The 12,770-nt window shown below is 38.8% G+C and overlaps 1 protein-coding gene across 7 annotated transcripts in view; it reads left to right on the top strand.

Annotated features, from left to right (window-relative positions):
* Positions 1-12,770, top strand: part of DSCAM (DS cell adhesion molecule) — a 473,116-nt gene that overhangs the window by 283,820 nt on the left and 176,526 nt on the right. For 4 of the 7 annotated variants that reach the window (XR_013945106.1, XR_013945107.1, XM_080576586.1 and 1 more), the window contains exons 4-6: positions 2,465-2,611; positions 8,139-8,417; positions 10,791-11,066. Coding sequence is in view for 5 of the 7 variants with exons in the window: in XM_080576586.1 (XP_080432712.1) it covers positions 2,465-2,611; positions 8,139-8,417; positions 10,791-11,066 (702 nt within the window). In the remaining 2 variants the exon portion in view is untranslated. Of the gene's footprint in view, positions 1-589; positions 837-2,464; positions 2,612-2,807; positions 3,211-7,078; positions 7,253-8,138; positions 8,418-10,790; positions 11,067-12,770 lie in introns of those variants that run through there. The other 3 variants (XM_080576587.1, XM_080576588.1, XM_080576589.1) reach the window with 3 other exon arrangements.

Here is a 12,770-nt window from a genome sequence, read left to right as displayed (position 1 = left end):
TCCTCTGATGTTACAGCAGCTGAGCAGCTTCTCCACTGACATCCACCCCTGTACTGTTTGATAATGGAGTTACATCCTAGTTTGGAAAGCCTGATCTGATTCTTGATCGGGCTCCAGAGGACAGGTCTGTATGGTGTGTACAGTCCCTAATCAGCGGCCCATCAGCCCTGCCAGCCGAGTTGCATTGCTGTGGGCAAACACACATCTGAAGTGGCTGTGCTATCTGAAATACAGAGCTGCATAATGCTCACACAGCTGGAAACGGAAGCAAGAGATTGCCTCTGCCACATACCCACCATTAACCCCAAGTAAAATCCTTAAATGTGATTCCTTTCTCCCGAAGCTATCATTTCATGCTGCCTAAAGACTAAGGGAGACAATTGTGCCTTAATTACCTTTAGCCCTTGTAACATATTTCTTGGCAAAGGTAGATTTGCTTTATGAATATTACGGTTGTGCAAAATCTGCATGATGCAGGAGTCAAACAGCCCAGGGTTTTCACAACAAAATTCTAAACATCCTTTCTCACCTAGAATTATGGATGAATGTAAACCTGGTTTAAGGGTACAGATGTTGAGCACCTATGTTATGAGGAGATAGGGTGGAATGGGCTGATTGATTATGTCTGCATAATGGGGACTGTGAAGAGGAAAGGAAGAAATACAGAACACTGTATCTAGGAGTTGTAGTGTGAAAATCAACCAGAAAAAAAATTTTATCCTCTGGCCATCAGAAAGTACAACCTCTTTGTGAACTGACATGAATCTGCCTCCCTAAAAGGAGGAAGAATTCTCCTCAGCTGTGGCTTTCAAACTGTGCTGTACATATGACAGGAGGTAAGGAACAGCCCTATGACTGTTAAGAGATGTACTAGCTGGTTGCCAGAATACTTGCAGATCGGATGTTTTCTGGTTGCTCATAGCTGTTAGTTGCCAGATATTTGTAGAAAATGCACTCAGTTTGTTTGGTCAAGCCAAGCTATTTTGCAGACTAGCGAATAAATAACTTGTAATAACTAGTAATTGAAAAGCTAGGTAAAACATATTTTATCAGTTTAACATATTTTTATTAACTGTGTATATTGTTTCATCCAAACATTACAACTAAACATATTGAAATATAAGATGCACGATAGCTTTGCTTTTCTCATGTAGCCTTTACAATGCCATACATACCTGGCTGTGAAATTGTGAAATATTACCTACTCAGGTGCTTTTCCTGCTCTGCTCAACTGTATTTGAAACATAAGATTTCCATATATAAGCACTTGCATTTTCAGGGGCATATGACATCAATATGGCCTTTGTATCAGAGGGAACCCCCCACTAGGTTGGAATATAGTGCTGTACAGTGTCACTGATAGCTCATGGCTGAGGAAAGCACACTTGCCTCCCAGTCACACATCTTCCCTTGGGTCTTCCCTTGCCCAGCTCTCCCCCTTGACAGCTGGGAGTAGCTCAGCATCTTCTGTGTCTCCATGCTGTGGATTTATTTTGTTAATATATTTATTATTAATGGCACATGCTGTTAGAATAAAACAGATACTTTAGAAGAGTATGTACAATATGGCATAAGCTTTTCTGAAGGTGTGACCTGACTGCTTCCATGTTTATGCCTTGACTTTCAGGAGAACAGGGCTGCCAAGACAAGTAGCATGGTTATTTTATAATTCAGTATGCATACAAGGATGAGAGAGGTGAGCTGAGGTTGTGTTATTCAATATTCTCTGTTCTAAGGGTCAGTCTTGTCCAGTGCTATTAAATGGTTGTATTTTTTTTTTTTTTCACTTCTTTTAGATTGTGATTTAAAGGAGATTGCCTTTGGTAATAATACCATTTCCTTTCTGTCTTTTCTCTCCTGGATTGCTTTCCCACTGACTCATTTTTGAGCAAGCACCTTGACTACACTTAATTATTAAAAAGTCATTGCTCAAATACAGTTCCGAAGAAAAGGAAATATTTCTTACCGCATATTACTGAATATTAGATCATAATGTGTTTCTTCTTTGTGTATTCTCTCGCTTAATTTGGGAGACATTTTTTATAATACACAGATAGAGGTTTGTATGCACAACTCTGCTAGTGTGCACAACTCTGCTAGTGAATGACCATATCACTCTATGATGTTAAGTTATACTAGATTAAATTCTTTACCTTATATTTTATTTCAGATACCTCTTGGATATTGTTTTGTGATTGTGATGTAGACCACGACACCTTTCTTTCTTTCATTCCTCACATTTGTCTTACAGATCCTTACATTTTCAATAAGAAATACATGTGTTAATATCTTTATATGCATTTGCAGAGAGCACGTAGTAGACTTATAATTTGCAGCCTCTAGACTCTGGCAACAAAACCTTCAGGACCCTTCAGCCTGCATCCTCCATCGCCCAGTGTGAGCAAGCAGAACACATTAACAACCTGCAGGTATTTTAAACACTGCAAATTCTTGTGTCTTTCAGGACCTAGATTTCTCATCACATCCACGGGAGCCTTGTATATTTTAGATGTACAGAATGAAGACGGACTGTACAACTACCGATGTATCACAAGGCACAGATACACTGGAGAAACACGACAAAGCAACAGTGCAAGACTTTTTGTATCAGGTGCTCCCTTTTATATATATATATATATATATATATAGTGTGTTGAAATAAATACTATATATGCCTCTCTCTAGTATGCTGAACTGATATGGCAGGATCTTGATCTTGTATTAATATGCACCAACAACCAAGTTGTCTGTCAAATGGAAGGTAGAAGTGAGCTTATTGCAGCTCCCTACTTTAAAATCCGCTTTTTTTTTTAAATATTTTTTTTGATTTTACTGCTACTAGTAGATATTTCCAGAGAATCAGTAGGGTACACGGCGTGTCACTGACATTTAGTACAGTGATTTTTAGCATGCTTTGTAAAAGGACTGTGGATGTTAAAGTAGACATTCACAGTGAAAGTATCTAGTTACCCTAGCTTCCCCTTTGAAATCAAAGGGGAGCCATAGACACTTTACAGAGTAGTGCATCTGGCCTACTTCAGCTGCTTCTATTGGGGTGAGATGAATTGCCCTACGGTGCCTATTTTTCTTTAACCACAGCAGGAGCTCAGGGTATTTAGCTCAGCTGTAGGTATTTTCACTGCAGGAGCTTCAGGTCAGCTGAGGTGCATTTCAACTTTCCTCTTTCATTTCAAATGCTCCTTCCCCAGGGTAAGCAGTGTTTTCTCCTACTTCCAGCAGGGATCTCTAGCCAGAAAGGGAATGTGACCTGGCTGAGGCCACTAAGGGTGCTGCAGGTAGACTGGAGGGCTAGCAGGTGGCTGTACATGGGCAAAGCTTAGACCCTGGGCAAATGGCCTTGTGCAGCAGGTAGGAAAATTAGAAGATAGGTAGGGTATTTTCATTTTTCTTTCAATTTGCTAATTATCTACTGATTGTTGTGTGTGTGAAGGATTGCCAGGGTCCCCCCACCTGACTAAACACATGGGGTGGTCAATATGGTATTGCTCCAATTCTCCCATTTTATCTCAGTGAGAGGTGCCAGTTGTGGGTAAGGTGAGGTGAGAAGGAGGAGCAGATGCTAGGCCTGGGTTTGCAGCTCTCTCCTAAATACCTCTATATAAGAATAGCCATTTTCCATCTCCCCTTCCTCTCCCTGCTGGGTGCCTGTAACTGCACCGTATGTTTGCATGTGTGCAAATCTACAGTTGTATTCCTGAATCCATAGTTAGCTGACAATAGGCTTTCTCCTCTCTCTCCCTGTGTCTTTACCTTACTGAAGACATGTCCACCATCCCACTGAATGCCCACAGAGCTTTTTCCTTTTCACTGTTATTAAGTTGCCAAATAACCTTACAGATCCATCAGGGTATAGTGACCTTCATAATCTAACAGTGTGAACATTCTCCTTTTAACCTTGTCCTCTTGTATTTTGCTCTTTTTATCAGGAAAACAAAAACAAACAAACAAAACGAACACAGCACCTAGTGATTAAGTCTTAACTCTCTATCCTCTGTTTGAGAGCAATAAGGGAGACAGAAGTGGGCACAAGGTCTTGCATTAGTAGTATACTTCCTACCCTCCTCCAATATGATCATTGCTGAAAGATATGGGAGCCCTCTGAACACACAAATCAGTACTTAAATATGCTAATGCTAAAAATAGTGTCATTGTTCAAGTTCAAGAATCACTTACCAGTCAGATCCAGGAGTTTCTTCCTTTGATATCTTTCTCCTGTGGGTAAAACTCTTGCCTCTGCTTTTTCCAGACAGATGAAAAAATATTTTTCCTGCACAATAATCTATCTGCTTTGGTCTTATAAGGATAGGCAGGGTCCTATCCTTCTATCTGGCTCCATAATATGGTCTGCTTCCGTATGAAATCATGCTAAGGCTGAGCCAGTGGTAACATAAATAAAATCAAGCTTGTATCTTGGTTACCACAGGCAAATTTGTAGTTATTTCACTGAACAAAAGGGTAAAACTGAAAGCTCTGTCTTGCTCATCTTTCATAACATGCACTCTAAAAAATGTGCCCTGTCTGGACTTCCCTCTTCTATTCCTCTTCCACAGACCAAATCAAAATAGGAAGTTTACCTGTGTATTATAGATGGCTTTTTTTGAATTCTGTGGGATTAATTGTTCTCTTTTAGATCTATACAGGGCTCTGATTTCCAGTCCCGTTAATCTACTGAACAAGTGCAGCAATTATGTGCAGTTTGTCTCTTAATACTTCTCATGCTACTTTTCTTCTTTCATTATTCTTTAGAGAAATATATTATGTTTTAAAATAGTGAGTCCTTCAAGAGCTGAGATCAGAGAATCCATGAACATAGTCGTGAAAGTTCTACTTGCATGAGACCTACATTTTTGCCTGCCTTTTACAGCCATAAATATTCTTAGCTTAATTGAGGATGAAAAAAATTGTCATGGATATTGATTATGTTCTCTTGGTCATATTTTAAATAATTAAGTTTCTTTATTGTTTGAAAGAGTGAGGAAGGTAATGTGTATATGAGAGAAAATACAAAGGTGAATAATTAGTATGCCTATAATTGAAGCAGAGTTCTAAATTTCATTTGCAGTAGGAACATTGCTTTCAAATCATGTGACTTTTCAAAATAAAACTGTACCCAAGACCAATAATGTGGTAAAGAATATCTCTATGATGCCCATTATAGTGTACATTTCAAAAAATAATTTTGTCAAGCCATGAGTTCCAGCTCCTAAAATCTTTAACTTTTTTCACCCCCTGACCCTCAAGAAAAATAAATAAATAAATACAAAGACCACATGATATTGAAAGCGTAATGAATTTCTTGCTCTGTCCTTCAAAGAAGATCCAAAGGTGAATGTTTTAGTATGTACAACAGTATTTTGTCTCATTTTTTTCCCTGTTGTCCTTGCCAGAAGTCATTTGCTGCTGACTGCTGAAGCACAGTAAAATAATAACTCAAAATACTCCATATTACATATTGTAATTGGGGTATTTTACTTTATTGTTTGCCTCATTGGAGGTGATTGCATATGAACACTGGGGTTTCTTTTGTGCTTTTTTCTTTTTATTTAGTTGGTTAGATGTACTGTATGTAGGAGTTCAGACTAGAAGTCTGGTCCAGGGACATCGCAAAGAGATGTTTTTACCATCCTTTTCAATATATAAGAACAGAATGCAATAAATTTGAAATATCTCCTCAATAAGAACCAGTTCAAGGTTTCCCAAGTACATAAGCAAATCTCAGTTCAGTTGTTCTGCAGATGGGGATTCAGGTAGGGTTATTCCTGCTCAGGCTCAGTTCAAGAAGGAAAAAGGGGAAGTGGCTTTGACCTGGGACAGACGACCTGGGAACAGGTGGGCTTTTCTTGAAGGGTGAGACACAACAGTTAAAGAGAGGGGTCATGCTTCCCACCGTGGCTACTGACATCCTATCCATCTCCTGGGGGCAGCCTGCCTGCCTTCCCGCTCCCTGACTTCTGCTGAGGCAATGGCTGCTTTGTTTTCACCGTCAGTTTGTTATCTAAGGTGGTTTCACAATTTCCCTGAGCCTAGCATTGAAGCATGTGTGGTTCTCTACAGCAAAATTGGGTTTTTCAACACGTGGTATTTATTAGTCACATCTTTTCCTTACCTTAGTTCCTTCTCTGGTATTCCCCTGTCTTGTTTCAAGTCCAAATAGTACTTTGTATTTTTGTACTTACAGGATTGTAAATGGGACCACATATATCCTCCACAAAGCCTTTTGAAATTAAAAACATATGAAGAAAATGTGATGTTACTGGGAGCTTTTAAGTAGGATTGCACAGGCAATAACTCTAAAAGTCACTTCTACTTTTTCATTATTTAATTGTTATTTTCAACTGAAGAAACTGTTTTCATGTAGACGTAATCTTTCTAGCAGCCAGAGCTGTAATCCCTCGCATGCTTACATTTTCATGGAGTTAATTCCTCAGGCTAAACAGAGGAATCTGTGCACAGAAAACATAGATGCCTGATGACCCCAAAGGGGAGAAAAGGAGAAGAATAATCAATTAGTCAAATTGACATTGGCATTTCCAATAACATCCTGGCAGAGTGTGCTCTCACTAAGCCAGACATAAACAGCATGGCAAGCTAAAAAATAAACTCCTCGATGCCAAGTATGGACCCAGTGGCTACCAATGCATACAAAATCATCTGTTTAACTACTGGCTGACTTGTTTCTGATGAGACTGACAAGTAAATTGCTGTAAACTGAATGTGTTTTTACCTTCAGTGGTTCAAATTTCTGCTGGTACCCACAGAGAAGGAGAAAAAAATGTGGTTATCTTTAATTGAATTTGGCATTTGGAGTTTCATTTAGGTATTCATACAAAATTTAATTAGCCCATTTGTTTACCATCACAATTTTAGTTTCTGGACTGATAGTTTAACATGCATAGTGATTATACCTAATACAGTACATGTATTTTGCCAGGTGTGGCTAAAGCTCATGAAAATATAGCTAAATTATTTTTAAACTTAACTAACTCAGGTAGGGATTACACTATCACTTGGATTCAGCATGGACTGCTCATTTAATCTGTCCTGCTTCCGACAGGAACCTGCTGCAGCTGTTGTGAGCAGTACCTGAACTAGCTAAGTCAAAGACCACTAGAAAACGTCAACGTTGTTGTAATCACACCTACACCTAGAGAACTGCTATGTAGATATATCCAAAGGACATCAACATGTCAGACAGGAGCCAGAAGAGTTGATCAGCATGTGGAGTTTCTCTGTGAGACAAAAATCCTATCAAAATATGTTCATGCGATAAGCAAATTCTTTAATGAATAATTGTTGATGTATTGTTCGGTATTTCTGTCACGCTAGATCCAGGACAAGCTTCCATCATGCTGCTCAGAGCTGTAAACCATGTCAGCCTCTTTTTCCAAGAGTTTTCAAATTAAAAGAGTTGGCATCACAAATAGAGTACTATTTTTGATGGGGGACATACACATTTTGTGAAAGTACTCTACCAGACTTCTGTGAGATGCATAAATACATACCAGTATTAAACAAGCATGTTTATATGAGAGCTGCTTTTCTCAGTAAGCTGTGCACAGAAAGTTGGAGTATTAAGTTGTAAATTGTTCTTGTCACCTTAAGCTCTTTTTACAGAAAAAAAAAAAAAAAGGCTGGTCTGTCAGTTAGACTACAGATAGAAATTCCCATGTCTTTGCCCATTTCTTTCCTGACAAAGGAATATATTGCTCCTTTAATTCAAAGCCTTTGGATCACTGAGAAGCATGGAGAGTGTTTTGGCTTTGTTCTAATAGAGTAGTGGAGGGATAACTGTCATAATTGGTGAGGCAACATATTTTTGGCTCTCTATTCTTCTGATAGGGGACATGAAGGATGACCAGGGAAGTGGTTGCCATCTGGAAAAAGTCCAATGGGAGAGTTTCCAAGTAGACATGAGATGTTTCAGTAGCACATGCTGTTTGATCTCAGCCACCACCACTGAGATATTACAGGCTGATGGCTGGGGCACCGTAGCTAACTGCAGTACATAAAACACCGGGCTAGTGAGTCAGAAAGGCAGGAGAATAAATATTGATATATTGCTTAGTGAATGTAATAATTGTAATACTCCCATTGAAAACCACTATTTGTTCTTTCAGATCCAGCGAATTCAGCTCCATCTATTCTAGATGGGTTTGACCACCGTAAAGCCATGGCAGGACAGCGAGTGGAGCTGCCTTGCAAAGCATCAGGGCACCCCACACCAAAGTATCGTTGGCTGAAGGACAATGTTCCCTGGGAGCCTGACAGCAGGTTTCGGCAGACAGTTACAGGTTTGCTGATAGAGAACACGCGTCCCTCAGACTCAGGCAACTACGTCTGCGAGGTGTGGAACAACTATGGTACTGCTGAGATGATAGGGCGACTATATGTAAAACGTAAGTCCTTGCCTGAGTGAAGCTCTTGGACTGCCTCCTGCTTGGGCATTTGCATGTGGGAAGATGTTGCTATGCCTTACTGAACCTTCTGTTGTGTTACTTTACCTTAGCAATGTTTTAACTTCTCAAAGTTGTGCAACATCAGAAAGTAGGCTCTGTGGAGATGAGTTAGTTGGACAATTGAGCGATCATAAGTGCAAACAGATGCAATTTATAATGTAGCTATATAATTTATCACACAGAGGATATGTAATTTAGAAGCTTCAATTGGATGCTTAAAAAGAAATTGCAAATGTTCTCATGAATAAAGCTGCCAAACTCTTGTTGCCATGACTCATGCTGTTCAGTAATATTGAATACTCATACCTCCTCTCAGTTGAGTATTCATGTGTGAATATTCTGAATGTTTCACAAATTCTAGCAAAGATAATTATTACTCAGAAGCACTGCACTGGAAAAGTGTTATTCTTCTATTGTTAAAAAGAAATTATTTCCTGAAATAGAAATAATGCTTTGTGAACTAACATTTCCACCTGTACAGCACAACTAGCAAACTGAAAAGGGACAAGTTTGTGAATAGTTCAGGCCATTAAAATATCTTTACCACTAATTACACATAGTGGATTTAGGCAAAATAAAACAGATCAGTAATTTATGTATTATAACGAAGGATCTTTGCTGTTACATATATGCATAAAAATTAGTTTAATTCAGTTTGCCATGTGTGACACTAAGCCAAAATGTCCAGAAACATGACGTAACAGTGTTGTTAGTGATACTGAATGCATCCTCACACCCTAGTGATATGTTTTACTTATGGACTCAATGGTCAGCCAGACCATTAGCAGTTATCAATGGGTAGATATCTAATGGATAGTGTTGGCAGGAAGAAAAAGTTGGGGAAAAAGTGTTACTCTTCTCTATAATGGAGGATATGGTTCACTTTCTTGACTCATCTTGGCTTTAAGGTGGTGGTAGTACTCTTCAGCATACCTACTTTGTTTAATTGGTTGTTGACAGTTTGGAGGCTTTATGGCCTTTTCTTTAAAAAACATAGGATATTCAGTGACTTGTAACATGCATGTGATCACAGATTAACTACTGATCTGGATCATTTTGGAGGAAAAGTCTATTACATAAATGTATGGGATCTGGAATGATGGGGACCATGGACCCACATGTGTTTTTTTTTCCAGGCCTGTGTTCCCAACTGGCCTGTAATTTTTGGCAGTACATATTGGAGAAGCACTAAAGATTTATTCTAACTTGCATGTTACAAATTTTTCTGTAAAGTGAATGAGTTAGTTGAGGAATTTTTTATATGTAAGTGTGAGTATATATATGTGTATGTATGTACGTAAGCTGGCTAAAAAAATAGAATAGTATGTGTTTATTATCAGAGATGATATCAGCATTGATTATCCACAAGTGAAGAAGGAAATGTGTTATATATTTCATTCTTATTTTTAAAGGCAGTATTGAACATACACCAGAATCTATTATAAATGTACACTTCAAACAAGTCCCTCATCTTTATAAGGAAGTCAAACCTAAATATACAAAACATGAGATCAGATCTGCATTCATTAATGCCAGTAACTATTGGCAGGATAAAGATTGTTTTCCTTGCATTTACATTTATGATTTTTCTTTAACACCATTCATTCCTTTTGTTTGCTGCCATATAAAATTTCTACTTATGTCCTACAGCTTCTTAAGGATGACTTGAAAACACTGTACTCCTCCCACATCAAAGTGGAAAATTTAATGATCCCACACAAAGAAGCACTTGGGTATGGACAGATTCCACAGATCTTTATAGCTACACTTCTGGTAACATTTTAGTGTGGATCTTCCAGTCTTAAAAACAAAATCTCCTGGTCCTTGGCATTTACTACAGTTGTTCACATCAGATAATGTGAACTATGTGACTTTGGAGGAAATGAAAACAGAAGATGAGCTTCAGGATTACACCTAATGCACCAGTTTGAAGTCCGCACTGAACTAATCTGAAATAGTGTCCTACCCTCCAAAAACATGTGTAGTGCTATTGATAAGCCCCCAGTAAATGGTATTACTAGTACATCTGTTCCTACCATTCATTTAGGCATAATCTAGGGAATTCTATCATATGTTAAGTAGGTTTTCACTTATGTTTTGTGTCATGGATGAAAATGTTTTTTTCAAGCAAAAAAAATAATCCATTGTTTTGTTGTTGTTGTTGTTGTAGTGTTTTGTTTTGTTTTTCTCAGAAGGGCATGGATTTGATTTTTGTTCTTCTTACGTGAGAGTTAATGTTACTCACACATAAATGTACATGTATACTTAATGTTATTTCCCTTTCCCTCCCCTTATTTTGATTTAAATCTTCAGAACCACTAAAAGCCACAATCAGCCCACGGAAAGTAAAAAGCAGTGTTGGTAGCCAAGTGTCCTTGTCCTGCAGTGTGACAGGAACTGAGGACCAGGAGCTCTCCTGGTACCGTAATGGTGAAATCATCAACCCTGGCAACAATGTCCGGATCACTGGGGTCAACCGGGAGAACCTTATTATGGATGGCATGGCTAAGAGTGATGGTGGAGCATACCAGTGCTTTGTGCGTAAGGACAAGATGTCTGCTCAAGATTATGTTCAGGTGGTACTAGAAGGTGAGTCACAACCTGTTTAGTGATTCTGGTCTCCATATTGTATATGATTGTCTTTGGTGTCACTGTTGTAAAGTGAGGGACAGGAGACCCTAAACAAGAGAAATAGTTACCTACGAGCTGTCAGCAGAGTTTATTGTGCCTCCTCATCCTGAAGAAAAATGAACAGAAAGTGTCAGTTTGATAAAAACACTTCTTTTGAACAGTCTTTCCAGTCTTTCTCTTTGGGGGATGGTGCTGATTTTGTACACTAGCTTTTCAGCAGGACACGAGATAAGAGTTCTCTATTCAGCTCCAAACATCTCCTTCTAGGCAGGAAGAGAGAGATGAACATCTCCTTTTCTGGTTGGACATATTGGCTAAAGACCTGGAGATCATATTAAGTTACTGACACAATGCTCCACATGATAAACAAGTGAGGAAAGTAATCAATTTGTACAGAGCCAGTTTTCTAATGAGGCTGTAGTGCAGTTGTGGCATGGACACTATTTTTAGAGTCTTTATAGAAAAAGAAGAGATTACCTGCCTGAGCTGAGTTACCTCGGCAACCATCTCCTGTGACAAGAAAGCCTAAAGAGCATATTGATAATCTATCATGATGTCGAGGGAGTGCAGGTTATCAGAGAGCAACAGCAGGAAAGATTTCAAAGACACTTGCGTCTCGCTGGGAAAATAATGTCTGCTTTCATCTCCAAAAAAAAAAAAAAAGCCTGTCACTTGAATTAAAAAAAAAAAAAAAGGTGGAGGGTGGGGGGAGGGAGAGGGAGGGGTAGCAGAGGTACATAGTGTGCACACTCAAAGGTTTATTGGTCCAGTGTCAGTTTCCTTTCAGGGTAAAAAGCTTTTTTTCCCCCTATTGCTGCTGCTTTGTTTTCTGAGGAATGACAGTATCTAATATACAGTAAAGGAAAGGAAGAGAGTCAGAGATGAAAATAAATAAATAAATTAGAACTTTGTCACACAATTGATGGGACAGAAATAAAATGGAGAGGAGGAAAGAAGAGAAAATTATGAAATCAAACAAAATTAAATGTACCTTTTTGTATGCCGAGTTCTTTCAGCAGTCTGAGAGTGTCTGTGTTTTATGATTTTCACTATGTGGCAAGCAAAGGAATATTTCTGCGCTATTGTTAATTTCACTGTGATTCAGCATGTTTTGGGGGGAGGGCTTTGTATACATCATGCCAGTTCCCTCAGTTTCCTGGGTGATGTTGCACTGAAATTTCTATATAAGAATTGTGATTTCCAGGGGTATCATTATGGTTCAAGCCCCCCAAATGTATGGGTAGCATATAGCAAAGTGTATGTGAGGAGACAACACATAGCACACACAAATAGCACATCACACAGAGGGTGAGGCTTGTAAGTCCTGTCCTGACATCCTTTGTCCTGTGTGAAACTGAAATTGTTGTGTTTAAAAAGCCTCATGAACAAGGTGAGTTTTCGAGTGACTTTGTCCTTTCTCTAGGTAATGAGTAGCCTTTTCCTGTTGTTTCTTGCAGGTGCTAACACTGTAGGAACACTGAAGTTAGTTTACTTGCCACTTGGTTCTTTAAAACCAGACAGTAGCCTACAGCATTGTTGTCCAAACTTCTGACTGGCTTGTTTCCAGTGTTCTGCCTAATGATCTTGATACATGGCCTTTTGCACTTTTGCTCCCAATTACAATGAAATCCCTTCTAGATACAGCTTTGAAAGTATAATTTT

The sequence above is a fragment of the Anser brachyrhynchus genome, assembly GCF_964034855.1.
Source record: "Anser brachyrhynchus genome assembly, chromosome: 1".
NCBI classification, from domain to species: Eukaryota; Metazoa; Chordata; class Aves; order Anseriformes; family Anatidae; genus Anser; species Anser brachyrhynchus.
Note: the sequence above shows the minus strand (reverse complement) of the source record. Positions and strands in the feature narration are given on the sequence as shown.